The following is a 27,566-nucleotide window of genomic DNA, read 5'->3' as shown; positions in this document are numbered from 1 at the left end:
AAAAATCGCACATTTTGACCTGGCAATTTTTTTCGCACACTTCAACTCGCATCTAGATGTTTTCCCATTAAAAAGTATATAACTTGCAAGTTTAATAGGATGCGATTTTTGTAAAACTTTACCAAAATCGCAAAACAAATAGACCAAGTTCATAATGAAGAGTTTGACAGAACCATGCACAGACCAGTGCGATCTGCACAAGGTTCTGTACAAAGAAATGTGTAAAAGTAAAAGGGCACGTGAGTATAATTTCCCTCATCAGGTACCCATGGATACTATTGGAGAAGAGGACCAACCGGTGGTGAACCCTATAGGTACGTACTGTGTGCGCGTGTGTGATTGTAGAATGTAATAAAACTTTACTTTTCTTGTGTGTGTGTGTGTGTTTTTTCCACTATTTCCACTACTGTAGAACTACCCAGTCGGCCCTTTAATGCCCCACATACTGGGACTTGTGGTTCACCAAGTTCCTGCATGTGGTGCATGCTTGCTAGGACTTGTAGTTCCACAACAATGTAAAACACAGTAGTTTTGTCTTTTTTTTTTATACAACAATCAGCTCGGTGCCCACAGCCCAGGGACACCGGCGACAGCCCTGGGCTTCAGCCTGGGCAGGGTTAACTCTGGAGGTGGGGACCCCTTTATCCTTCAAGGGGGGGGGGGGGGGTCCCACTCCTCCAGGGTCCCTGCCCAGGCTGACAAGCCACAGGGATGAATGCTTTGGCCAGTTGAACTTGAATAAAAAGTTTCCCCCAGTTTTCGCAATGCCCTGTTGGCTGTTTGTGCCCAGTACTGAATGACAAAATACGGGGAACCCCTACTAATTTTGGCCCCATTTTTTTAGGATCCAGGACCGGCCGTTGAGCCTGGTGCTGGTTTTAGAAAACCTGGGGATCCCCTATGTTTTTTCTCCCCTGAATTTCTAAAACCAGGCCCGGGGCTGGTTATGCTCAGGAGGGGGACCCTTCACATTACCATGTCTAACAAATCGCACATGTGCATTAATTCGCACATTTTCATGACTAAAATTTGCACTTTATTCGCATCACATTGCATTTTGTATGCATCAATTCACATTCCATTAAATTGTAGATCTGAAAAAGGTCCATGTTGACATATATCAACATGAACACTGTATAAGTTTACCGCATCCCCTCGCATACTATTGTATTTTCCCTCTATGAGACGGTATTAAAGAAAATCATGAAAAACACACGTCAACCTATTTCCTTTGTAAACCTTTTGACTGTCGACCAATGGCGGTTGACTGTTTGACTGCCGACCTAATGACCGAATACCGCCTCGGCAGCTGTGATGAAAAGTCAGTACAAAAAAATATAAATTTGACATTTTAAGCTGTATCAGTGTTACCGCATGTTACCAAAGGTTCTATAGCACAGAGAAATGGCAACATAATTAAGTAGCTCCTGGGGTTAAACCCAGAGCCTTCTCAATGTGGTAAAATGTGTGCTTACTGTAATTCGATGTGGTCCTAAGCTTATTGCGATTATTACATTGAAACCAGAGCAATAAATCTCTGTACAAACCTCAAAATCTTGGTACTGTTCTTCAGATAAAGATTTTTTGGCAACAACCAAAGTACGTAGTCCTTCTCTTGCCATGTTTCCACACTATACAAGATATAGTAAAAAGAAACTTTGACATAATGCAGTATTTTTAATTATGTGCAGTTCTTGTAAGTTTTGACATTTACGCTGTACAAAGAGTAATTTCTGATACTGCTAGAATGTCTTTAAACAAAAATCCCCTTGTGTGTTGGGCAAATGGTAACTTGCATAGCGCAATTTTGTAGGGGGAGATGTCCCATGCAGAATTCTAACTCAAAAAGATTTGCTACCTAGAGCCACTGCCTCACAAGATCCGGGCATATTATAAAATATCGGTGTTCTAAGTTTAATAATTATGTTTATTTATTTGTATAGCTAGTTTCATTTCATCATCTGTTCTCTGCATCCTTCATGCAATACAAGTCGCATTATACTGTACATAACTGTGAGCACTATGTCACTAGCCTCTGTTTTGCAACATTTCCTATTAAAATGCACCTTATTTGCAAAACCGAGTGAATAGGATGCACAAGCAGCTTCTGCTGCATATCATTTTAACAAGCAGAAGCTACTTGTGCGTCCTTTGCATTTTAATGAGATAAGTTTTAAAAAAAAGATGCCTGTAACTAATGAATTGCAGTATGGCATGGTGCAACTAGAAGGGTTGTTTACCGTGAAAGGAGGCTAGATGTAAAAGGACTTATCTGTAGGTCAATTTTGTCTCTGACAAAAACAGGCATTTTCAGTGAAGGCAGAGTTAACAAAGACAACAACAACACCGTTATCACTGGCAGGAACAACTGTAGTGATGACATTAGCTGTGATCGCTAGCTGTGTTACATATGTGTGTATCCCCTATGACTGGCCTAACCAAGTAATAAAGTTAAGTTAAGGTATCCAACTATCTCTCTACTACCAACCAGCAATATTCTGTTGGTAAATCTTGGCGATATGTGGTATTCGCTATGAAAAGTGGCACTAGCAAACCAGCATCACCACTATGTCTTAGTCAAAAGACCTGATATTGTGCAGGTGATATTGAGCAAAGATTAAATCACCCATGTGCACATACCCTTACTCAGCACTACTCATGCTCTTTCAGTCATAGTTTATGTTCCTAATTATTTTAGTGACTGGGACAGAGGGAGATACAGTATAGTGACTTCACGGTATTTACCAGGGGTGAGCAAGAAATTTTCCAATGTGCAGTGCATAGGAAAAATAAACAATCTAACGGATTGGGGCCCTTAATCTCTGACTAAGGTTTTGTGAAATGTCAAGGCACAGAACAGTTTACAGACAGCATTGCACAATGAAGAAGTCAGCATGATCGCGTCATTCACAAACTCGTTATGCGACAACAGGACAGTTTTGACTGACTGCATGCTGCTGTGTTTAAAAATAAAAAATATAGGTGGAAACCATACGAATGGTTTCCACCTATATTTTTCCCTATTTGTCTATGTCCAGAGGGTGGTGACCTTCTTTAGGTGTTTAAACAGTGTGAGCAGCTGCGCTAGAAGGTGATTCATTTGTAATTTTTGCATGCTGTGTTTAAAAGGTTTAAAAACTTTTGGCAAATGGTTCCTGGAAGATTAGGAGCACTGTGGCCAACTGTGTCCGCCATTAGAGAGGACAATGTTGCTGCCGTCTATACCATAATTAAGTTGGACGCCTGGGTGACTGTGATCCAGTCCTGGAAAGTGATAGGCATCTCTTCAGAATCTATCCGCTTGATACTTCACAAATATCTTGGCCTGAGCAAGATTTCTCCACAATCAGTGCCCCATCAGCTGACTTGAGAGCAGGAAGAGGCTCCAGTGTGTAGGTGCCGCAATATGCTGGCGAGATTTGATGGTGTTCACTCAAACATTGGGGGTGGTGGGAGATAACAAGTTATCGAAGGTGGGGGGAGCAAGGTTGGTGGAGGAGAGGGAACCCACAGTCCCATACAAATTGCTACAAGCATTGGGAGATCTCATTTAAGTCCGAACCAGCCAATTTCAAAAATCCATCCTGTCTTTTTTTCCCCAAGTTTTGGAGGAGTTGTCCTGGGTCCACCCAAGTGGGTGCCTTACCATCTGGCCGGGGAGTGCTATCCCCTCAAACATCGCCATCCTACTAGGAACAGGACCCCCCATTGAACAGGACTACAATCAGGACATACCTAAAGGCACCATAGGAACGGATCTCATTCTTCGCTCCCTAAAGAAATACGGTACCGTATGGACTGATTACCAATTGTTATTCCCTCCCAGAAGCTCCATATATGTGAGCACTCAATGCCATTCAGTGTTGTTATTCATGTCCATTAAGTTTTTATTTATATATTTTTAAATTGTTTTTATTGATTAATATTGGCACCTGTCTATGAATGTAACTGGAATACTCATTTATTAGCGCAGTGTACACCATCCATTTGTTTTGTTCACTCAAACACGGTCTGGGAGATCATCACTGGGGATGAATCCTGGATTTACAGTTTCGACTCGAGACCAAACAGTAGTCAGCACAGTGGACTCCAGTTAACAGTGATTTGCCATAAAAGTAAGTGCAGCATAGCCAAAGAGGCAGTGGTGGTTTTTGTGGCCATGACTGGTCATGTGGCTAACGTACCACTCATGCAGCAGTGCACCATCACTGGGGAATGGTACGCCCACTAATGCCTGATGCAAGGTCTGGAAGCCATTTCCAGGCACCATCCAATGACTAGCGCTAATTTCCTATTTCCAACATGACAATGAACCTGCCTTCAAGTCCAGGAAAGTGGAGTATTTTCTGGCCCATGAATTTATCCAGAAGCTTGGTTATCTGCCATACAATGCAAACCCTGCCCTCTGTAATGACTGTGTTCCCACAAATCAAGGGCAAGATGTGTGGGACTTTGTTTTGAGTCACGGGTAGTTGCAGTGGAGACCTTCATTCAGCATGTAAAATACATACCTGGTCTGGTCTAGCTGTTTCGCTAAGTGGTTTGAGAACATAAAATTTTTCATAGGTAATGTTAATTTGTAATTTTTGTAAATAAAATACTTTTTATGCATCTGGAACCTTATTGCAAACAACTAACTAATCTTGATAAATATAGAAAGCTTCCATATTACAGAGAGATTGCTGAATTTTTCAGTGCTTTATGATGTACAAACAATAAATAATCTGCACCTCAAAAGCACAATGTCTAAAATGTACACATTTAAAGTTGAAAATATGCGCAATAAATTAAGTATTATTGGAACTAGTGTCCTGTTTATGAATCCATTTCAAAAATAATAATTTACAAACTACTCTATTGACAATTTCTGGTTAATTTTTTTTTAAACCCTTTGAGTGCTAAGACCTCTGTGAGACGTGCAAAATATCTGGTAAAAATGCCAGCATCACTCACATTTGTTATATAAATTCAAATATTATATTTCCTATGTAAGGTAAACATTACAGGTCATTATGATGAATAAAAAAGTTTGCTTAGCAATTTTCACATCTATTATGACAAATCCACTTGCCACTCAAAGAGTTAAAATCATTACTAAAATAGAAGCATTTCAACTCCATATAATTATTCAAATAATAATCTAGCAACTATCTTCTAAAAAACACAAGCTTAATAAATGTCATTGGGTGAAGAGATATATTGATTTGACCTCAGATTGCAAAATAAATTAAACAAAGGTTTTTTTTTTCTTACAATTAATTATGTATCATTATCACCAAAAGTAATTTTTATGACATTTTGCTAGGTCTTCAGGGAGTTTAATTTAATCATGCCACTGATTAAGTGAAAATGGCCTGCAGCATATATTGATTCATATTGCCAATACCATCATCAACATATGCATGGCGATCACTCTATTACTATATTGTCAGCACAGAGCGTTAGACTAAGATGATTACATTCAAACAATGACTGAAAATAAACTGTGAACAAAACACAATGCTCTATGAATCCTTCACTGGGAAGAGGAGATGAACTTAATTTAAGTCCACCTGGACTTACTGCTTGTAGGGGGTCATTGTTAGTCAAATAAACACATTTGTGCAAAAATATAAAGCTTTCTTTCACATTAGGGAGTTAAAGATAATGGGGGAAATTTAATAGGATGAGAGATTCAGAAAGTGAGAGATTTGGTAAGAAATCTCCAAATTTTTTACAGTGGCCATCATTAACACTGCAAATTCAAACTGGTTTTGCAGTGTTAAATGATTGCCGCTTTAAAAAAACCCTGGAGATTTCTTACCAAATCTCTCACTTTCTTAATCTTTCATCCTATTAGATTGCACCCAAAATCCAAATATATAAAACCTGTGAAGCTGTAAAATAATAACGTACAGTGACTTCACTTTAATGAGGAGAATGTGATTTCAGCCATTACTCTCACATATTTTGATATTGCTTTGTTTTAGTTTTTATACAGTGTAAACCATAAAAACTATTGTAAAATAAAGTCCATAAAGTAAAAAACAACAACAATGTAATCGTTGCATAACAATGTGACCTATTAATTGTCATTGGAGCACAGTAGTCACATTTTTGCAGTGTTTTATCCGCAGTTTTATCTGTGTTTACTAAAAGCCAGTGGCAGAAGGTGACGGAACAGTTCTGGATACATCTGTTACAATGGAGCAAGCATAAAGCAAGGCCTCACAAGGTAGACAACATAAATGCAGAGTACGTGAAACAATAGATACAGAGAAGGATTTAATGTAAGTACTGCCAGTCCATCACTTCTATTTTCTGGTCTTCAGTGATTACAATGTGAAAAATGCAATAAATATTTTAAGTATTTTTTGTTGTTATGACAATGCTCTTGTTAACTAGATACCAGCTTGTCAAAATGACAACATAACAGTAATGTGAGTACCAGCGGGTGCACAAACACTTGAATTCACCAATGAAGGTGTGGAGCAGCGTTAGCCTTTCATTATATGGGATGAGTGTGATGCAGAAAATCTGTTCTGTGTAAAGGCCCCATACACCAGAAGGAAATTGGACCCGAATGCACAATCTCGATGGGTCGGGGACATGATCGCACGATGCATGGTCCCGCGGATCTTGAGGTTGGCCCTTACATGAGACGCGCTGCACGTCTCATCCGTCGGCTCTGATTACGGGTCGAACAATCACTCCACAGCTCCACAACCTGCATACGATCAGATCGTCCGGATGTATGGCCAGCTTAGTAATAGAAAGGCGGTAATTTCATAATTTCAGTCATAAGTGAGACTTACCTCTTCTTCTAACCAGTCATTATACTGTACAATGCTAGCCATGGCAACATCAGCCCCTTTCATATAGAATGTGATATCTCCAGAGGACTCCTCCTGAAATAACAGCCACAACATGAAGATTATTTTGAGATGTGAAGATGTGCATGTTGATAGGTTAAATAGATTTTGAAAAAAACAAAACAAAACCCTGAACCCTAGGAATATAGTTTGTAAGAGCCACTAGGGCAGGAGCTGATGTGAATGACCAAATATTACCTGCAAGTGCTGCAGAATATGTGTGTTTTATTAAGAAAAAAAAAACACTGTAAATAGTAGGAATACTTATATCAGTTGTAGTATCATAATAATACTATATGAAGTCAATGATTTTTTACTCTATTTCATTAGTTGTAAATAATGTGACACCCCGCCTTTAGCCCTGCTCACACCTCGCCATAAAATACTCCTTACTCTGACTATGATGCCCATCCTTTTGCTCTCGGAAGTGAAAGGAAAGATCTGGAGAATAAAGAACGTCAGAACCTGTCCACTAGGGGTTTTAAGCTGCATTGAAGTCAAATCTCGATTAACAAGAGTGAGGCCAACGCTCTCTGTCCACTGCACAAGTGCCACCTGAATAAAAAAAATAATCTATAAATACAAAACAAGAACAGCTAACATAGCTAATCATAATAAATACATTAAACATAAAACAAGCAACAGCATTAAAATGATTGAATGTATAAAGAACAAAAAATAGAAATGTCAATAGTACTGGATAAACAGCTAACAATAAAAACAAAATAGTATAAAGCACCTTATAGAATAATATTAAACAAAATTAATTGAATGAGCTAATGAAGGCTCCTACTAAAAAACATATACCACACATATACCAACTGATTAAGACTCAGTTGTACTCTTCCAAGACCTGGCAATAATAAAACTCAGCGGTAGGGCCTGCAGGGGGCCAGTCCAACACAGGGCAAGGCCACCCCTACTCGCCATGTCCTTACCGACAATGGGCCAGATGTATCAAGCTTCAAAAGTGATAAAATGGAGAGTGATAAACTGCAAGCCAATCAGCCCCTACCTGCCATGTCACAGGCTGGGTTTGAAAAATAACAGGTAGGAGCTGATTGGCTGCCTGTTTTTCACTCTCCACTTTATCACTTTTTGAAGCTTGATACATCTGGCCCAATGTGCTAACAAAAATCCACTAAAGTCAACAGCGATGCACTTGCACATGAGCAACAGCCCCCTGGCTGTGCAGCCTAGCTGTGCTTCAAAGCCAGCCAGCAATGTTACGGGTCGCAGTCGCTGCCTGCGTTGTCCAGACCACTCGCACAAAATGCTGCATCCCACCCCAACAATACCATGTCATTGCAACCTGGCGAGTACTAAAACTGTGATCTTCTATAGTGGCAGATTCAGGGCTAGCACATACGTGCCACTGGGAGCTGGCATACATAAGAGGACCAATCCTTGTCAAACTTAAATTAACAATTCCTCTTACTATAATTCATAAGTGACAGTAAAATTAACCAAGTGTGAATAAAAATGCCTGCAGTGTATAGGTCGACAGTCATTAGGTAGAGCAAAAGGTTGATATGAGGTTTTTAAGGTTTTTTAGTGCACTGTGATGTTAAAGTATGAAAAATTCCCCCCAACATTGGTAAAAAAAACCAAGGGAAAACCTTGACCTTTCATGTCCTCTATTTGCTTGTGTCGAACATTTATCAATGTTGACCTAGACCAGTGTTTCTCAACCACTGTGCCGTGGCACACTAGTGTGCCTTGAGCTGTTCTCAAGTGTGTCCCCAGATCTAGAGATGCCCAAACCAGTTCAACTGTTCTTTACTGGTCTCTTCTTTTCATGTAAAGGGCCAATGTACTTTATTTTTGTTACCTGTGGGGACCAGTGTGATTGTTTTTTATATGGGGGCCAATAGGTTGTATTTTTTTCCTGTGTGGGCCAATGTGTTTTGCCCTGTGGGGATCTCATGGTGTGCCTTGGCAATTTTAAAATCTTATTTAGTGTGCCGCAAGGTAAAAAGGTTGAAAATCACTGACCTAGACACTGTAGTCCTATCAACTGGATACAGAATTAACCAGACCCAGTCACTTTACAAATACAGTATAGTGTTCATTCGAGCACCCTGCACCTTTTAAAACCCATGCAGGTTCTCTTCATGCACTACCTAGATATGCACATTCTGTCAAAATCCACAAGGTTATTAACAAATAATTGAAGTTATTGATTCAAAGCATCATTCATTCAAGGGAAATAATCCAGCATAGTGGTATGAATCCAAGTTATACTGATCCAGTGCACAACCTGAGACCAGAGTGTAGCTATCATGGGATAAAACCCCAATAAATGGCAGAACTCCGTAAGTCATGGATGGGGAAACCAATTCCCTGATGGGACAGGTCAGACAATTCTACAGGATTTTCTGCACAGTACTTTATTCACTAATGCAGCATGTGTCATAGGTATATAGCTTTGTTTCAGAAGACCTACTCTCCATATTCCCATAATTCATTGTCAATGTTACAACTGCATTTATTGATATATTAAAACAAGACAAAATAAATAGATGGGAAAGCATAACTATGGCTTGGAATTTAAGGTTTCTAAATAATAAATCACACAAAATTTAGATTACAATACCCAACACATACTAAAACACATGTAGAGGTTACCCTATTCTTCTGCCCTATTGTTAATGGCATTCTAATCTTCAATAAATTGTTCAGCTATGCTCCTCAAGGTGGCCATACATCAGAATGACCTACATACGACCTGATCATATGCAAGTTGTAAGAGCGATGGAATGAGCAATCGTATGTGCTATAACAGCACATACAATCTGCTTATGACAAATAAAGACAATGAATCATACGTGCAGAACGTGTGATTTGAGGATCTCTCGACCCGTGGTACCGTACCGATATACCTCATGATGTGCACACAATCGATCACACCACCCGTTGAAATTGTGCGTTCAGGCCCGAGATCGTTCTAGTGTATGGCCACCTTCACAGTGATTGCAGTAACATAACTTGCTGAATGGTCTCTATGTACCAATATACCTGAGCAGCTGCTATTGTTTCCTTGTCTTTTTTTTGTGGTTTTATGAACTATCTGGAATATGGGCTAATTAAAAACAGATCTTGTGAAAGGGTTTAATTATGTATTTTAGCAATATCTTTATTCTATTTTCTAGCCCTAAAAGATAAATATATTTGTGATTCTTCTCTAATACAGATCCTTTCTAGTGCTATAGATTTTCTAGCAAAAAAAAAACCAGACACTGTAAACAATACCCAATACTATGTAGAACAAAATATAGATCATGTAATTAGTTATGTATTTGTAACGAAGCTTTAAAATTAATAAAACCAGTCTAGACTGCAATCAAATAAATAAAAGCAAATTTTTGTGTCAAGTTAGTCAATAAAATTGATGAAAGGATTGATCATAAACAGAACAATGTATTATAAAGAGTCAATTTCACTAAAAGTAAAATAATTAAACTGATGGGAGGACAAACACTTCGTTAAGTGATAAAGTAGAACCAGAATATTCTATTTTTATGTTAGCGTTTAACAAAATAAATATAATTATTTTCATCACTGATCTCATCTATGCATGACATATGTATTAATAATCGCGGTACTGCTATGGCATGGTCCATACCACCACTGTTGATCATCTCCTTATCAGCCTAAGGTCAACATATTTTATTTTTATAAATTGCCTTATACTTAATAAATAAATGATACCAAAGCTTTTCTAATGCCGCACATACACGAAGCACTAAACTCTGTGCGTTTTGAACTACATTGCATCACATCTAATTCAAAACACATGCGATGGTGCTTGGGAGTGCGCATCGCATCTGTCCATTGCACCATCTATGGGCGGCATAAGAATATCTGCACTTGGCACTGTGAACCATGATGCAGGTTATATCTTGATTACAAAAATGAATATAGCTACTGTCCAGGCTTCAGTGAACAAAATGAGTCACACACTCTGTGTACACGTCATAAAATTACTATTCTCATTTACTTATATAGTGCCATAGAGATTGTGCAGTAAATTACAGTGAGAAATAGCATAGTACACAAATGACCAATAAGCCAAATATAATAACAATAAACATTGCAGATAATAAGGTGTTACATATGTTGTACAGAACAAGGATGTTGAATAAAGTGGGCATACACATGAAGACAAAAAATGTCTACATTATTACTTAAGATTATTAGAATATAATTATTATTATGTAAATATAATTGTTTTCATTATTTTAATTCATATCATACAAATTTGTACTTAATGTCCCGAAATAGCTGCAAGTTCAACCTTTCGGCATTTTACAGGCTATTATTCTCAAAAGAAACCTTCATTCACGGCAACCATTCTTCTCAGACCTCTAAGCAGCAGTTATTTTTTTGACTTGCACATTTCAAACACTTACCACCTACTAGCTTGAACTTTGGCTGCTGTTCCGACACTATCTGGTGGCAGCAACCCTATATATAATCTATTACAAAATGTCACTTTGAACTGTTCTAAAAACAAGGGATTTAATCACATACTATGTAAACGCTATTCTACAAAAGTAGTCCTAAGGTGTAAAAAGTCTGTAGCTCACAATATTTCTGACCAAAACAATGGGAGTTCCAATTCGCTTTGAAAATCTGGCACACTTGTTAGCTTAAAATTACAATTAAAACAAAGCAGTAAATCAAACAGCATGAGCTTTTTAATTTTCATTAGCAGCAAGACATTAGTAAAATGATGTAGGACAATTACTCACGAAAAACTACTGCAGGTTTTAATGCAGTGACCTTTGGCTTTCCAGCAATGTATCGGATTCCTAGATATAACTTTTAACTACCTCATTCTTTCATATAGATTGTTGTTGCCAATACAGATAGATAACAATTGAATTACCAAGTCCTAAATTAACTAACCATTGAAACGATTTTAAGAAGATGAATGCGATTTATTTTCTACTTACTGATACGGGGCAGAGAATTGTGGGACAGTCCGCAACTGTTGCATTTGTTAACTTGTACATAAATTGCTTATTTAACATTAAGTGATGGACACATTTGAGCTGTAACACACTGCTACTATTAAGGTTGGGCACCCACTGGCATTGGAGCAAAGCAAAGTCAAATACTGCATGTGAAATGCAGATGAGTTTAAATGTAGCCGCAGTTTCACTCATGTTTAGAAGGTAAATAAAAATCGTGCTTCATGCTTTAATGAGTGTGATTGAGTCATTGGAAGCAATAGGTTCCATTTTTACACCAACTCTGAGGAATATTACTAGTTTTAGATAATTTATTAAAATGCCGATTTTTTTAAAATTTAAACTCGCCATCAGTTCATGTGTTACAGATATGTCCACATACATCTATCCCCCATGTGATACAAGTCATGTTTGAGAACTTCATGTGACTCTGTAGAGTCGGGCTTCTTTTTTGTGACTTTTTTCCAATAAACAGTGTCTTATTTGAAAAAAGAAGCAAATAGTATGCACAAGCAGCTTCTGCCAATTAAAATATTTTCTGCATGTCTAAATTTAGTGCGTGTGACTTCGGCTGTATCTGAATAATAGATACAGAACAGCAAGTTTCCTGGAAATGGCTGTAACACAGCATTATGTATACAGATACAGCTGCAGTCACACACTGAAGGGCAGTTTAATGTGAAAGGAGAATAGATGTATGTGGACACATTTGTACAGTATATTCTTTTTTATTAAGCTATTACATTTGGAAGGGGGGATTAAATATACCTCATAGTGCATCTTTCAAGTTCCTATCCTGTAAGAATATTGGAAGTTTTATCTTTTTATCTTTGACTGGTGTGGTTACCTGGGTATCCGGTCGATACAATATGGTTTAATTTTTTTATACTCCATATATATTCCATATACGTGGACTCCACTTGGGAATCGTAGGTTGCTGAGTGCAAAGGGAACATGTTACACTAATCTGGGGATATGAAAAATGTAATGTTACACCAAAAACTCATGTCAACCTTTTCATTTGACCTTAAGTGTACATCAACCTTTTCCATGTTGACCATTTATATAGCAACTTTATGGTATGTTAAGTTGTTTCTCTGTTCATTTTTTAGGTCATGGAGAGCTGCAGATACAAGTGAGGATTCCTACTTTGACCACATCTAGGATACAATATTTATGAAGACATTTATTATTCCATGTTGGGACAATACACAAGTGCCATCTATTGCATACATTTGTATATTCTAACTGAATTTATCAAAATGATGGTCTGAAACACTGCTAAGAGTTAAAACTTAACAATATACAGACTGCCCACATAAATTTTATGGGCCTACACACGGGACGATTTCAGGGCATTTTCTAAGCGATCCAACTTCATTTGACTAGATTGCTTAGAAAACGCCCCCTGCATCGCTCTGTGTAAAGAAGCCATAGTAGTAGTAGTACATTTATTTATAAGGCGCCGCAAAGTGTCCGCAGCGCCGTATATAGCAAACAAAAAACAAATGACAAGGTAACGTACAGGGTGTGTTGAAAAATACAGTATAAATAGGGGTATAGCTGGTAGAAATAAAATCAGCTTCAGTTCAGAAGTAGGTGTCAAAATTGTCGAGGAGACTGAAGATGAAGTAGAGGAAGGGAAGAAAAGGACAGGAGGACAGGTGAGGTAAAGAGGTAGGGTCAGTACGTGAGGCAGGAGGACCCTACTTATAAGAGTTAACATACTAAAAATAGGTGGGTGGATGAACGAAAAACAACAGGATAAGTAGGAACGGAGGGGAACGGAGGCAGGATAGGAGGATCAAAAGAGGTTAGGAGGAGGGATAGGCTAGTCGAAAAAAGTGGGTTTTGAGGGAGCGCTTGAAGGAGGTAAGGGAATCAGAAAGCCTGATGGGTGGCGGGAGGTTGTTCCAGTGCAGGGGGGCAGCGCGAGAGAAGTCTTGGACATGGTAGTGGGAGGAGGTGATTAGGTGAGAGGTCAGTCGGCGGTCAGCGATGGAGCGAAGAGGACGGGAGGGAGTGTGGATAGAGATCAGTGAAGAGAGGTAAGGAGCGGTGGAGGAGGAGAGAGCCTTGTAGGTGGTGGTGAGGAGTTTAAAGAGAACTCGGAAAGGAATGGGGAGCCAGTGAAGAGATAGACAGAGGGGGGAGGCGGAGGTAGAGCGGCGGGAGAGGAAGATGAGCCTAGCAGCAGCGTTAAGAATGGTTTGGAGAGGTGCAAAGTGGGTGAGAGGTAGCCCAGAGAGAAGGATGTTGCAGTAGTCAAGGCGGGAGATGACAAGAGAGTGAATGAGAATTTTGGTCGCGTCAGTGGAGAGGAATGGTCTGATGCGTGAGATGTTGCGTAGGTGAAAGCGGCAAGACTGTGAGAGAGCACGAATGTGGGGGGTGAAAGAGAGGGAGGAGTCAATGATGACACCGAGGCAGCGCGTTTGGTCGGTGGAGCCATAGCAATCGTCTGGCGATTAAAATCCAGCATGCTGGAAAATCTAGTTAGATCGCCAGTCAGGTCCAGTGTTCTTCACTGGCAAACACCGGCCCTGACAGATCACTCAGCACACATCGCTGTGCGCTGAGCGATATAGCATCGTTTAGATTGCTCAGCAAAACTTCCCCGTGTGTAGGCCACATTAGAGAAATAAGATTATATTACAATATGTAACAAAAATTATACTGACAGATAAAAACTAATTTGAGCAGCTAGAATTTAGGATTGAAAAGGAAACAAAGTTTAGTAAATTTTAGTAGTCTGGCTGAACTAACAAATTGGTCTTATACTCCCAGGCAGGAAGCGTGAGCTTCCTGTGCTTACTTTGAGTGACGTGTGTAACCTTTGAAACTTGCATCCATCAATCTGGACTATAATTATTCCTGCATTTTCTTTTAAATGCTATGGTTAGCCCTGTCTTTAGAGGTTCAAAACAAACACCCTACTTCCAGGATATATATGTATCAATTTAAAAAAAAAAAAAAAGAAAGGAAAAAAAATACAACAGAAGCGAATTTCAGGCTGTGAGATTTGCAAATAAATATACTGGAAGATTTACATTTCTAAATAAAATATTTAATGCATTGATGAATATCTAAATTTTCTTTGATACGTAATACTCCTATGAAGCTGGCCTATTTCCTTCTACAGACTTCAGCAAAGGTTCTGCTTTAGTCTGACACGCACGGCAGCAGACTGTATGTGGGGAATGTAAAATCATCTTTATCACATGCAACAAAAAAAAAAGGGAGCAGTCCTACTACAAATGACAATTTAATGACAGAAACATTCAGCTGTCATTGTTTTAATTACAAGCATTGACTATTAAAATATAATACAATTATGACTTTAAAAATACTGCCTGAGCGTTGTTAAGACTGTCAGTCAATATCTCAGACAACATATAGAGCAGTTATTCTTCACAGGGCATGAAAGGTCAGGCAAATGATGGTTTTATGCTACTGACAATGATTTTTTCTTTGCATTGACAAAACAACAACAATTAGTCTTACTTCAGTGAACCAACGCAAAAATGAATTAAACAAAACAGCATACCTCATACATTAAACAAAGCACCACCGGTAGCTAGTGTCTTTGGGTTTAAGCAATACTTATTTTCCTTGAAATGTTCTGCGTAAAAATGCAGAATGTTAAAGTTAATAGATCCTTTATTTTCTGTGCATTTGCAATGTCTAATTTAATAATTGTCCTTACCACGGAATTTCCCGAATGCTAGGTCTCCAATTTGTAACTGCCATTTCTCTAACCCCTAAAAAAAGCCTCAGCAAAATACATATTGTACAGCATTGCTTTTGGCATAATGTGCCAGATGTACTAAGCTTGAAAAGTGATCAAATGAAGAGTTATAAACCGCCAGCCAATCAGCTGCTAAGCTGGTAACTGCCATGTTACAGGCTAGGTTTAAAAAGTGAGAGTTAGGAACTGATTGGATGGTTGTTTCTCACTCTCCATTTTATTACTTTTCAAGGCTTAGTACATCTGGCCCAATTTCCCTTTAACAATGTGTTATAACTAGAATACACTTTCATTCCAAGTTAGCGTTCACAGTCTGCACTGACAAGGACAGCAAGAGCCTGATACAAAGTTGGACTTTGGTGGAGTTGCTGATGGCTATCACATTTAGATTCAAGGTTTCCAGCCTATGCAGGTGGGTTCTTGCATTAGCATGAGTAAGTACAGTACCTGGGCTGCCGCAGTAAGGTGCACATAAGAGTCCAACTCAAATTCAGGTAGACACTTAACTAAAGTTAACTGTTGCTAAATATTTAAATACAGTATATCGTACTTCTTCTTTATAACACTGGTTTAAAATACAGAACAAACCGATGTTATAGAAAAATGGATTTTGAAATATTAAATGTATCAAAGTTTCTAAGTAGATAAGTGTAGAAGTTTCCGCTAGCATTTATCTAGGACATTCTATAATATCATATTTGATCATTTAATATTTACTCAATTTGATCATTGGTTGCTATGGGCAATGATCCCATCCTTAAGTAGGTTTAAACATGTCGCCCATATTGTGACACTGGCAGGTGCATAGTAAGGCATGCACCATGCATTTAAACTGAAGCACCTCATATTAGTATATACAAAGAATAGATCAAATACAGCATACAGTACATGAGATACTGTAGAATGAAAGAAAGGGCAGCTAGAAGGGAACCTTGCAATTAAATGTGAAGCCCCACAATACAATAAGTTGAGTTGCCAATCTTGGGAAATACAGGCCCCACTTATCATAGCCACATCTTATCAGCAAGCGGCCAACACAATACATATGAGAGAAGCATTTATCCCAAACTGAAGAATATGCCAAGCCAGTATACTGTATGCTTGTTCATCACTTCTGCGTTCTATATTTATTTATATTTTACTATACAACCATGTAAAGTATTTTTTTTTCTAAATAATAGTGCCTAGTAAATGTACATTATACCTTAAATGAATAAAGTTGATTGAGAGGGAGGAGAGTGGTGTGCGTTATACACTCATACATTGGATTACTGTTGTTAGGGTGACTGCAGCCTTGTTACTGCAGTTTTAGCATAAGTTTAGTATATGCAGAATCCACAGACTGTTGATTGGGACAATAATTATAATACATAATAATACGACAATAAATTTGTGGCTTATGGTAAGCAGTACTTAGTTAACAAGCACAATCAATGTTCTGTGGCTAAAAGAGGGCAAAGGTTTTAAAGGTCCCTGTTCACAGCATGTTCTTGAATTAGATGGACTAGTGACCTTTGCACTTTACTGCGGAATTTCCTTAGTCTATATCCCTTCATGACTGTTGATTACATTAAGTCAGCAATAGCTTTTCACGCTTGATGTGGACATACACTTATGACAATTAAACCCCATGTAGTTATGATTTTGTCAATGGATTGGTCTGCTTACAAGCAATGTTTATTATGCAGGAGCTGTATGCATCACAAGTGATAGACACATGAAACTTTTTACCTTCCCTGAGAAAATGAAATATTGATCACTTATCATAAGAAACAATGAGCAGAGTATAATCAGACACCACATTTTGAATACTAAAAGAGAAACTAATCCAGCAGAGCTTTGACAATAATATAATGTATGTCCTGTGCGTCTTCAGGTGACAGCTTGTTACCGACAAGTACAGCCGGCCACACATCCAACAAAACATAGCGGATACATGCCGTAGCACAAAATGAGCAATTATAACATAAGTTGTGGCTAAATACTATTAAAACAGCCTTTCTAATTATATGTTTCTGACTATAAATAGCACAGTTTACAAATCATTTTACAGTGAGATTAAATTAAAGATCACCCACAAAAAAAAAAAATCCAATTTTCATCTTTAGGATTCCACTTCTATCGGTATATCGTTATAATTTAGGCACCTGTATCTTTTGGTGTGTTGATACAATTTATGTGCCTGTTTACTTTAGATCATTGACAAATTAAGGTGGCTGTTTTCTTTGCTGTCAGTACAATAAATGTGCCTATTTCCTTTGGTCCACTGTCATGTAAGCACAGATACACTGCCGAGGTAAGGTCAGCTGAGTGCAAAATGTATGCCTTATGTAATGCATAAGTAGTGAGTCCAGCCATGTTTTTAACTGATGAGTATTACTACGAGTCAATAATGCTGAAAATCACTGAATTTATTAAAGGCTAGTTTTTCATAAGTAGGGAAATATATTTTTTGGCAGTCTCCATTTCACTAGATAACTGGCCTAGTGCTGACTGGCACTAGGGTGTGGGGACGTCCTGCATTGTGTCCTCTCAGGTACTGTTACCATCATTGGTGCATAAAGCTTAATGCTGGAAAGTGGCAAATCAGGGCTCCCCTTTCCTCCCCTTTTTCTATTACAAGTCAAGGATTAAAAGGCTCATGGACCTATTTATTATGCTAATATTCATCAGCAGTATGCGAGCAACAGGAAAGATTGGGGCTAAAAGTTAAGGAGATGTCAAGGATCTCCTCTGTGTTACTTTGTAATGAATGGCCATGGCAATTTATCCAAATTTAGGTGAAATGTTAACTTTTCTATACATTAAGCAATGGTGGTTAGCAATTTGTGAATTCTAGGGATCTGTGTAATGCTTTTCACAAAATGCCTCAGAGGCAACTCATTATTTAGGGCAATTTCAAATCCAAAGCTCAGTAAATTGGTTGGATTGTATTCTTTAAGTACTTGTGTAGTTTCACGGCGCCACTTCCCTGCAGATCGTATGTAAATTTTATGCAAATTGCACGCTTAATTTGCATACGATTGAATCCGCGATGCAATTTAGCACACCCCCACTAACCACATCAGCCAGAAGCGTGGCGAGCGCAGGGTGTGCCGCAAGGGGACGCGGTACGCGTACTTCCGACCTGTTCATACCTCCACTATCCACGTCGGCAGAGTTGATTTTATAAAGTGTGGTGAGCGCAGCGAGCCAATGAGCCTGAAGCGTGGCGAGCGCAGCGTGCTCTGCAAGGGTCCGCTTAAAATGAGCCCGAAGCGTGGCGAGCACATGCGGAATACACGTCAAGTAATCCATGTACGCTCGGCACACTTCGGGCTAATTTTCTGTGTGCGCTCACCACGCTGTGCTCGCCATACTTTATAAAATCAACTCCGCACCGACGTGGATAGTGGGGGTATAAACAGGTCGGGAGGACACTTACCGCATCCTCTCGCCACGCTTCGGGCTGACGTGGATAGTGGGGGTGTGCTAAATCGCATCGCATGCAAATCGCATGTGATATTTGTATAAGATTTGCATGCAATTTGCATACGATGCGATCTGCAGGGAAGTGGCGCTGTGAAACTACACAAGTACCATTCTTTCAACTGGGAAAGTTGTCAATTCTCTGTATTTGTGTGTCAATTTGAGTTGAGTAAATTAGCAATTACGGTGGAATTTAAAAAAAGGTTGGTTAGTAAATGGACTCCTATCATCTTTATTGGCCTCTTTTATAAGGGAGCAGAAGACAGATACTAGCGGCTGGATAGAACGCAGTCCAAGCTCACAAACTCGGACGCTTTATTAAAGTGGCAATCATTTACAAGGCAAAACCATGCCTTGCAAATGACCGCTTTAAAAAAACAAAAACAAAAACATCTGATTTGTCTGGCATTCGGTGAACTAGGACTGTGTAACATCCTATAAATTAAAAGTTATAAGTAGAAGATGACGTCAGAATTTGATATTTCCCTCAAATAGGAATTATCTGCTATTGAAAACATAATTTAACATTTTATAAAAGAAAATCTGCATAAGCTTATTCAGCATTGATAAAGTGACAAAATTGTATGGTCAATATCAAATAATCGAAATAGCAAATCCTCCATCACCAGTTAAAAAAAATTGCCCACTGAAATGTCATGGATGCTAATGAAAATTTTCCCAGCACTGGGGAATCTTTTTACATGAGCACAAAAAGACATTCCACTAATTAAAACAGTTATTTAAAACACATAACATCTTAACAGTGCTTTCCTTCAAGTGACTAAAATAAAAATGACATAACTAGTGTTGTGCTGTGATAAATAACACCATTCTTAAAAAGTTTTAACAGAAAAAAAATACAGTATCGTTTAATTCTAAACCATTTACACAGGTTGGAACCATGTTTAGTAAATGACAGAGCCATGTATTAAGAAGATCTGTTTAGACACATAAATGCAGAGGGTAAGGTAAAAACATCAATTAAACCATTTACTTGCATAAAGCTCTAGGGTGCAATATTTAAAGCACTTTATTCAATAAAAAATGCTTTTAAAATGGTACTTTGGTGATTGGGAAAAACTAGAATCATCTGTCAATGTGACTGCAAGAAAGTTCAATAAGCTAAATAATGAACCATTTACATTATTTTCCTCGGGCTCCATGACTTGTGTCAATAGAACTATTTAAAAAATTATGATGTAGACCTTGTACTTTGCAATTCACATTTGCACATCCGTTTCAACCTTGTAAATGATACAAAAGGTCCCTTACTTTTGTCTACCATAGGATTTTTTATCTGTTTATTATTTATTTACAGTTTCTTATAGAGCGCAGCATATTCCGTTGCACTTTACAATATCTAGAATATCTAAGTACATGATTTACAAGCACCATGCTCAAAGCCCCATACACACTGGGCGACTTTCATGTGAAAGCCGCTCAGTATTCTCGTCTGAGCGACATTTAGTATGAAAGCTACCCAGTGTGTGTACAGGGCAGCAATGAGCGGTGAGCACAACGATCATTGCTGTCCATACACGCTGGGCAAAATCGCTCAGTGTGTATGGACCTTAAAAACAACAAAGTAAAAACAATATATTTCACCATACTTTTGGAAGATTTTCACTCAATAGTAATTATTGTTGTTGATTTTATGGCGCCAACGGAGGAAAACAGTACATAAATAAAATTGTCACAGAAATGACATGCTGAAACTTATAACCCTTTTTACACTGCCATAAAAACCTGGGTTATTGCTGCGTTCACCCAGGTAGCGGATCATGGACCCTGGGGATACAGTGAGAACAAGTAACCAGGGTTATCTAACCTGGTCACTGTGCAATATTCTGGGTCCAGCCTCCAGCGTGAACAGGTTTCAAGCCACTGTGACCAGGCTTAAAACCTGCATTCTGTGACCTGCGCTGGCTCCATGATTGCAGTGTGAAAATGGTATTTGTTGGACGGTCCCTGCTACTAGAGAGCTACAGTAACAATATAGTTGGGAGAAAGCACAGTTGAAACAAGAGAAAGTTTGGAAATTGGAACTGATCTGAGGGTGCAGGGCTCTACAGAGGGTGGTGCAGAGTGCCCTTGGGGTGGCAATGTTGTTTCCCCTCTTCCACTGTCAGCTGTCATTTGTGAGCTCAATGCAGTCTGTACTTCTGCTCCAAGCAATGCAGTAGTATCCCGGTTATGGCATTCCTACTCACCCCAAAAGGGTGATTTTTATGATAGCATGTGCTCAGGGGGATATGCAGTGGCTACACAGGGCACACTGTAGTCCTATTAAGGGTTTGTGAGGGTGCACTAGTGTTTGTTGTGTAGCTGTGTGTAGGGTAAGTTATAATAATGAGATCAGTTTTCAAAGACCATTTAAAAATGTGATGACTTAGGGGGGTCTTATTGGGTAGTAGGGACTTTGGTACTTCTTTAATTTCACGGCACCAGCATGGCGCCGCGCATACTTCCGGGTTACGCTCGCCACTAATTAAGTTAAATAAACTAAGTTAACGCCATGCCAACATGGATAGTTCATACCTCCACTATCCATGTTGGCATGGAGTTGATTTTAATTAGCGTGGCGAGCGTAGCGAGCCACCGAGCCCGCAGCGTGGGCGAGCGAAGCGAGCCCCACAAGGGGACTCTGACGCGCGGCGCCATGCTGGCGCCCTGAAAGTAAAGAAGTACCGGGACTTCCATAAGTCAGCACCAGCATTGAGGGATGGGATGGGCTGGGATGGGATGGGAGGTGATTCCCCCCCCCCCCCCCAAATAAAAATGACAAGACGTGGTTCAGATGTAGACCTAACTAGAGGCCTTATTCAGATCTGAGCTCAGTGCAAATTTGTTTGGAAAATGGGCAAAACCATGTGTACTGCAGGTGGGGCAGATGTAGCATGTATAGAGAGAGTTAGATTTGTGTGAGTTATTTTGTTTCTGTGCAGGGTAAATACTGGCTGCATTATTTTTACAATGCAATTTAGATTTCAGTTTCAACACACCCCACCCAAATGTAACTCTCTTTATCTATATGTTACATCTCCCCCACCTGCAGTGCACATGGTTTTGCCCATTTTCCACACAAATTTGTACTGAGCTCAGATCTGAATAAGGCCCTAGGTGTGGCAGAATCTATAATAAATGTATACAGGAGTGGTGTTGCTGAGGACTATGTAGGAAAGGGTGAGTAATTAGAACTGCAATATGTAGGACATGGAGATTTGCAAAATGGATACAGAAGATTTGCAATGGATGCAATGGATTGAGGTGAAGATCGACGGAAAAGGGTTTATGTAGACTTAGAAGGTTGCAGTAGCCAAGGTGGGAGGTGATGAGAGAGTGGAAGAGAGTATTGGAAGCATCTTAAGAAACAAAAGCATACATTCTGGTAATATTTTGAAGATGTAGTTGACAAATTTGGAGTTAGTCTGGATTTGAGGGACAAGTCACAGGATAGAGGCGTGTCAAAATTAGGACAGCAAATTTTACTACTGAAAGTTAGAGGTGTTATTAACAAAAAGGGATTTTTGGGGGGAGTTGGTGACTCTAGGAAGAGGGGCAATATTATGCAAATGTTAATCTTTGATAGTGTTGGGATATCCATGTGAAGCTGGAGGAGGTTGTGGATAGAGAGAAGTGGCCAAGTGTAAGAAATTAAGAGTATGGGTAATTGGGTCAACAGTATGAAGGTCGACATACATTAGGTAAACCACTAAAGGTCGACCGGGCTTAGGTCGACACATGATATAGATCAACAGGCCTATGGTGGACAGGGTCGACACAAGCATTCGGTCGACTATAGGATGGTCGACAATCAATAGGTCGATGTGAGTTTTTCACATTTATTGTCCCGAATGTCGAAGTAAGTATCAGTGTACAACTGCCCTCGCCATGCTTTGGGAATGGGGCCTTGCTGCGCTCGGCACTCTATCATATTCTTCCTCCATGCCCTAGTGGATGCTACGGTATTAAATACCAGCTATTTTTGAAAAAAAATGCTAAAAACTCATGTCGAACTTCCGACCCTGTCGACCTTAGGCAAGTCAACTTATTCCATGTGTCAACCTAAGCCCTGTTGACCTTTAGTGCTTGATCTAATGTATGTCAACCTTCATACTGAAAACTGTATCCCGAAATCAAAAGTTGGAGAAGGCAATGTATATTGCTGCCATTGGATGCAGAAAAATGTGCTGATACCTAGTACGTATGACAGGATCATCAGATATTTTGGAAAGATTAGGAACTACATTTAATAGCTAAATCACAAGACAGCACACATGTAGAGGTTACTGCTTTCAAGAAAGGTGTGAATATCAGTGAGCCAATATATCTGCAGCCAAAATAAATAGATGAAACACACAGTCTGTGGCACAAGGATCTTGCCATTTATGCTGCTTTCCCACTGCCTACACGGGTAATGACCCGTTTTTTTTAAACGGGTAAGAGCCATAAAGACTCTTTCCCACTGCAGCTTTTAAACGGTAAATTACCGTTTAAAAGCTGTTTTTGTCACATTCACACTTACCCGTTTAAAAACCCGTTTAAGCAGTGTTAAGATAGGGGGGGGGGGGAATTTAAAAAAAAAAAAAAACGGCGTGGGGTCTTCCCCACTGCCGTAACCAGCACCAGGCTGAAAGAGCCGGGGCTGGTAATAAAAAATCAGGAAACCCGACAAATAGGGGTTCCCTGATTTTTTACAACCAGCCCCAGGCTCCAGGTCCGGGGCTGGTTCCCAAAATACGGGGGACAAAATGACTAGGGGTCCCCCGTATTTTAAGAACCAGCCCCAGGCACAACCAGCCAGCAGGGTAATGCCACAGCCGGGGGACACTTATTATATAAGTTCCCGCGGCCAAAGCATTAACCCTACCGACCAGTCAGCCTGGCCAGGGGCCCTGGGGGAGTGGGGACCCCCCCAATAAAGGGGTCCCCCCCTCCAGGACTTACCTGACCAGGCTGAAGCCTGGTGCTGTCCTCGATGCCCCTGGGCGGTGGGCATCGAGCTGATGGTATGGTGTAAAAAATAGAATAAAAACCATTGTCTTTTACTGGTGAACTATGAGTCCCAGCAAGCCTCCCCCGCAAGCTGGGACTTGGAGAACCACAAGTCCCAGCCTGCGGGGCATTAAAGGGCCCGCTGGGTCTTATAGTTCCACAGTAAAAGAAAGAGTTAAATAAACACACTGACACACGTGAAAAATAAAAGTTTAATACATACATAACACATACATACTGATACTTACCTATCTTGAGCCCGTAGGTAGCCCTGGTCCTGATGTCCTGGTCCGTGTCAGCGTCTGTATCCATGTCGGCATCCCTGTCGGCGACGGCGTCGGCGGTCCGGAGTCCGAAGAAATCCATTTGGGAAGCTGTGGAAGGAAACCATACTCACCTGTCCCAGCGCGACGTAGTCCAGGTAAGTTCTTTGCAAAAAAACAAACCGAACACCCGAACCAAGCGGACAGCTGAGAGCCGCACGGTGTTTGTTTACATCGTGCGGCTCCGCCTCCCGAATGCCGCTTGCGGCCAATAGCGGCATTCGGGAGGCGGAGCCGCACGATGTAAACACCGTGCGGCTCTCAGCTGTCCGCTTGGTTCGGGTGTTCGGTTTGTTTTTTTGCAAAGAACTTACCTGGACTACGTCGCGCTGGGACAGGTGAGTATGGTTTCCTTCCACAGCTTCCCAAATGGATTTCTTCGGACTCCGGACCGCCGTCGCCGACAGGGATGCCGACATGGATACAGACGCCGACACGGACCAGGGCTACCTACGGGCTCAAGATAGGTAAGTATCAGTATGTATGTGTTATGTATGTATTAAACTTTTATTTTTCACGTGTGTCAGTGTGTTTATTTAACTCTTTCTTTTACTGTGGAACTACAAGACCCAGCGGGCCCTTTAATGCCCCGCAGGCTGGGACTTGTGGTTCTCCAAGTCCCAGCTTGCGGGGGAGGCTTGCTGGGACTCATAGTTCACCAGTAAAAGACAATGGTTTTTATTCTATTTTTTACACCATACCATCAGCTCGATGCCCACCGCCCAGGGGCATCGAGGACAGCACCAGGCTTCAGCCTGGTCAGGTAAGTCCTGGAGGGGGGGGGACCGCTTTATTGGGGGGGTCCCCACTCCCCCCAGGGCCCCTGGCCAGGCTGACTGGTCGGTAGGGTTAATGCTTTGGCCGCGGGAACTTATATAATAAGTGTCCCCCGGCTGTGGCATTACCCTGCTGGCTGGTTGTGCCTGGGGCTGGTTCTTAAAATACGGGGGACCCCTAGTCATTTTGTCCCCCGTATTTTGGGAACCAGCCCCGGACCTGGAGCCTGGGGCTGGTTGTAAAAAATCAGGGAACCCCTATTTGTCGGGTTTCCTGATTTTTTTAATACCAGTCCCGGCTCCTTCAGCCTGGTGCTGGTTACGGCAGTGGGGGGGGGGGCCCATGCCGGGTTTTTTTTTAACGGGTAAAGGGCTACCCCTTTCCCACTGCCGAAAAAACGGCTCTTACACGGTAAAAACACTGCTTTTAACCCGGTTAACAAATACCGGTATTTGTTACCCGTGTAAAGCAACCTGGAGCTTTCCCACTGCAGCTCTAGCCGTTTAAAAAGGCTAAAAAAACGGCATTTTACCGTGTAAAGCCTGCAGTGGGAAAGGGGCATAAGTTGTCGCTTTGATTAAAATAAATAGTAAAAATTAGATGTTTAAGGGCTAATACAGAGTAATGGATACAGAAAGAGCAGACAATACACTTCCATTATCCTAGTGCCAATTATTTATGATGTTAAACTAGGGATCAATCATGAAGTAAATCAGAAAACTGCAACTAAAGTTGTAAAATGAAATTCCGTGCCCAAGAAGAAGGAAAAATAAACTAACCTCATCAGGGCTTGAGGCTTGGTAGGTTCGGTTTTCATCACTGAAGTCTTGATCTACTTCGGCATACTCTGTTTCTCCATTGACTCCAGCATGTGATTCATAGACAGGAGTTACATTGTGACACAAAGCAATTGCCTTCACTGCTTCGTGTACTCGGCTGATCGCAGTCTTACGTACTTTGGGTGCCGAAGACTGGCTCTTTCTTGGAGTAGAGCTGGTATTATTATTGGTAGTTTGGAGCTGTACCTTCAATGCATATAAAATAAACTGTGTCATCATAAAAGTAAAAAGATTTAATTATGGACTGTCAACATTATTCATGGTCGGACGCAGCAGCTCAACTGCATCTTTAGACTGAAATATGCTAATGAAACACCATGCTTGTGAGGACCACTGCCACATCCGAAAACACTTCCCATGGCTTGCATTAACATCAGCCATCTGAGTTACCCTCAGACTAAGGATGTTGGCAAGGTTTCTGGATTTTGTAATTTTTGCCCTTAAAGGAGCACTTAGGTCATAGTATGTAGTGTTCCACTCATACCTTAAAATGCAAATGTAAAAATAAAGACTAAAAAATAAACATTATTAAAAATGAATTGCTCTTTGTGCATATGGATCTCCTATACTTCTATTTCGTTCAGAAGTAAAAACAGAAGTGTTTGTAGAATTTAATTGCAATATCAGGCTAGATTTTTTATTTGTATAGAAGAACCCTTGTTTTCCTTGTATGATGGCCATTGATGCTTGTAAACTAATAGGGCTTAAAGTATGATCAAATTTATTATGTTTGGTCAACGTTAATATTGTTGACAGTCAAAATTTTGACAGTTTAACTCGTAACATCAACAAGGTAGAAATTCTATTTGCAGTATTGTTGGTATTATAACTTTAAACGTGATGCATTTCCACTGTGTTGACATTGTCCTGTCGACATTACGCCATCAACTGTGTTAATATTGACAAAACGCATGTGACTTGTAATGACATGCATACTTAAAATAATATTATGGGGAAAGAGCATAAACAAATATGTTTTACTATGAACAATACTGACGTAAAACCAGAAATAAATATTTTTAATTAAAATAATACTGTTGGAATGAATAACTGCACTCAATTTTTAGAGGTTGTAAACTGGAAATAGTAATATAAACTACTGTAAAGGTGCCCATACACGGTACAATTATTGTATACAATATTGTATACAATATCTCATCTTACTGCATTGCATAGGTTTTTGCAATGCAATGAGATGAGATCTAGTACAAAAAGTATGTGCAGCACATACTTTTTGAGCTGTGCGATGAGATGTGCGATGGGAGCGTGCATCTTATCGCACATAACAATTGTACCGTGTATGGGCACCTTAACTTAATAGGAAGTTGGGTAACCATGGGCACCCAGTAAGGCTTGAGTGCTGTAGCAATGAGTTTACCAGTGTCTGAAATGTTATACTTGAAATTGCCTTCAGGAAAGAATTACTTTAACATAGGGGAAAGATGATCAGTACCACTAAGAAGTGATTACAATATATTGGTACTTATCATGGAATGGCAATTTCAAAACATGCCAGGAAAGCATGCCCAACATGTTAACAAACCATTCACTTCACTTTTGTAAACAAGCACTCAGGGCTGTAGAGTCAT

At 39.9% G+C, this 27,566-nt stretch overlaps 1 protein-coding gene across 2 annotated transcripts in view; it reads right to left on the bottom strand.

Moving 5' to 3' along the window:
• Positions 1-27,566, bottom strand: part of ATP9B (ATPase phospholipid transporting 9B) — a 360,476-nt gene that overhangs the window by 23,839 nt on the left and 309,071 nt on the right. For both annotated transcript variants that reach the window (XM_083187774.1, XM_083187775.1), the window contains exons 15-18: positions 25,918-26,163; positions 7,245-7,406; positions 6,795-6,887; positions 1,548-1,631 (exon numbers count right to left, since the gene is read on the bottom strand). In XM_083187774.1, the coding sequence (XP_083043900.1) occupies positions 1,548-1,631; positions 6,795-6,887; positions 7,245-7,406; positions 25,918-26,163 (585 nt within the window). The remainder of the gene's footprint in view (positions 1-1,547; positions 1,632-6,794; positions 6,888-7,244; positions 7,407-25,917; positions 26,164-27,566) is intronic.

The sequence above is a fragment of the Crinia signifera genome, chromosome 5, assembly GCF_055691185.1.
Source record: "Crinia signifera chromosome 5, ASM5569118v1, whole genome shotgun sequence".
NCBI lineage: Eukaryota > Metazoa > Chordata > Amphibia > Anura > Myobatrachidae > Crinia > Crinia signifera.
The sequence above is the reverse complement of the archived record's forward strand: the minus strand, read 5'-3'. Positions and strand labels throughout refer to the sequence as shown.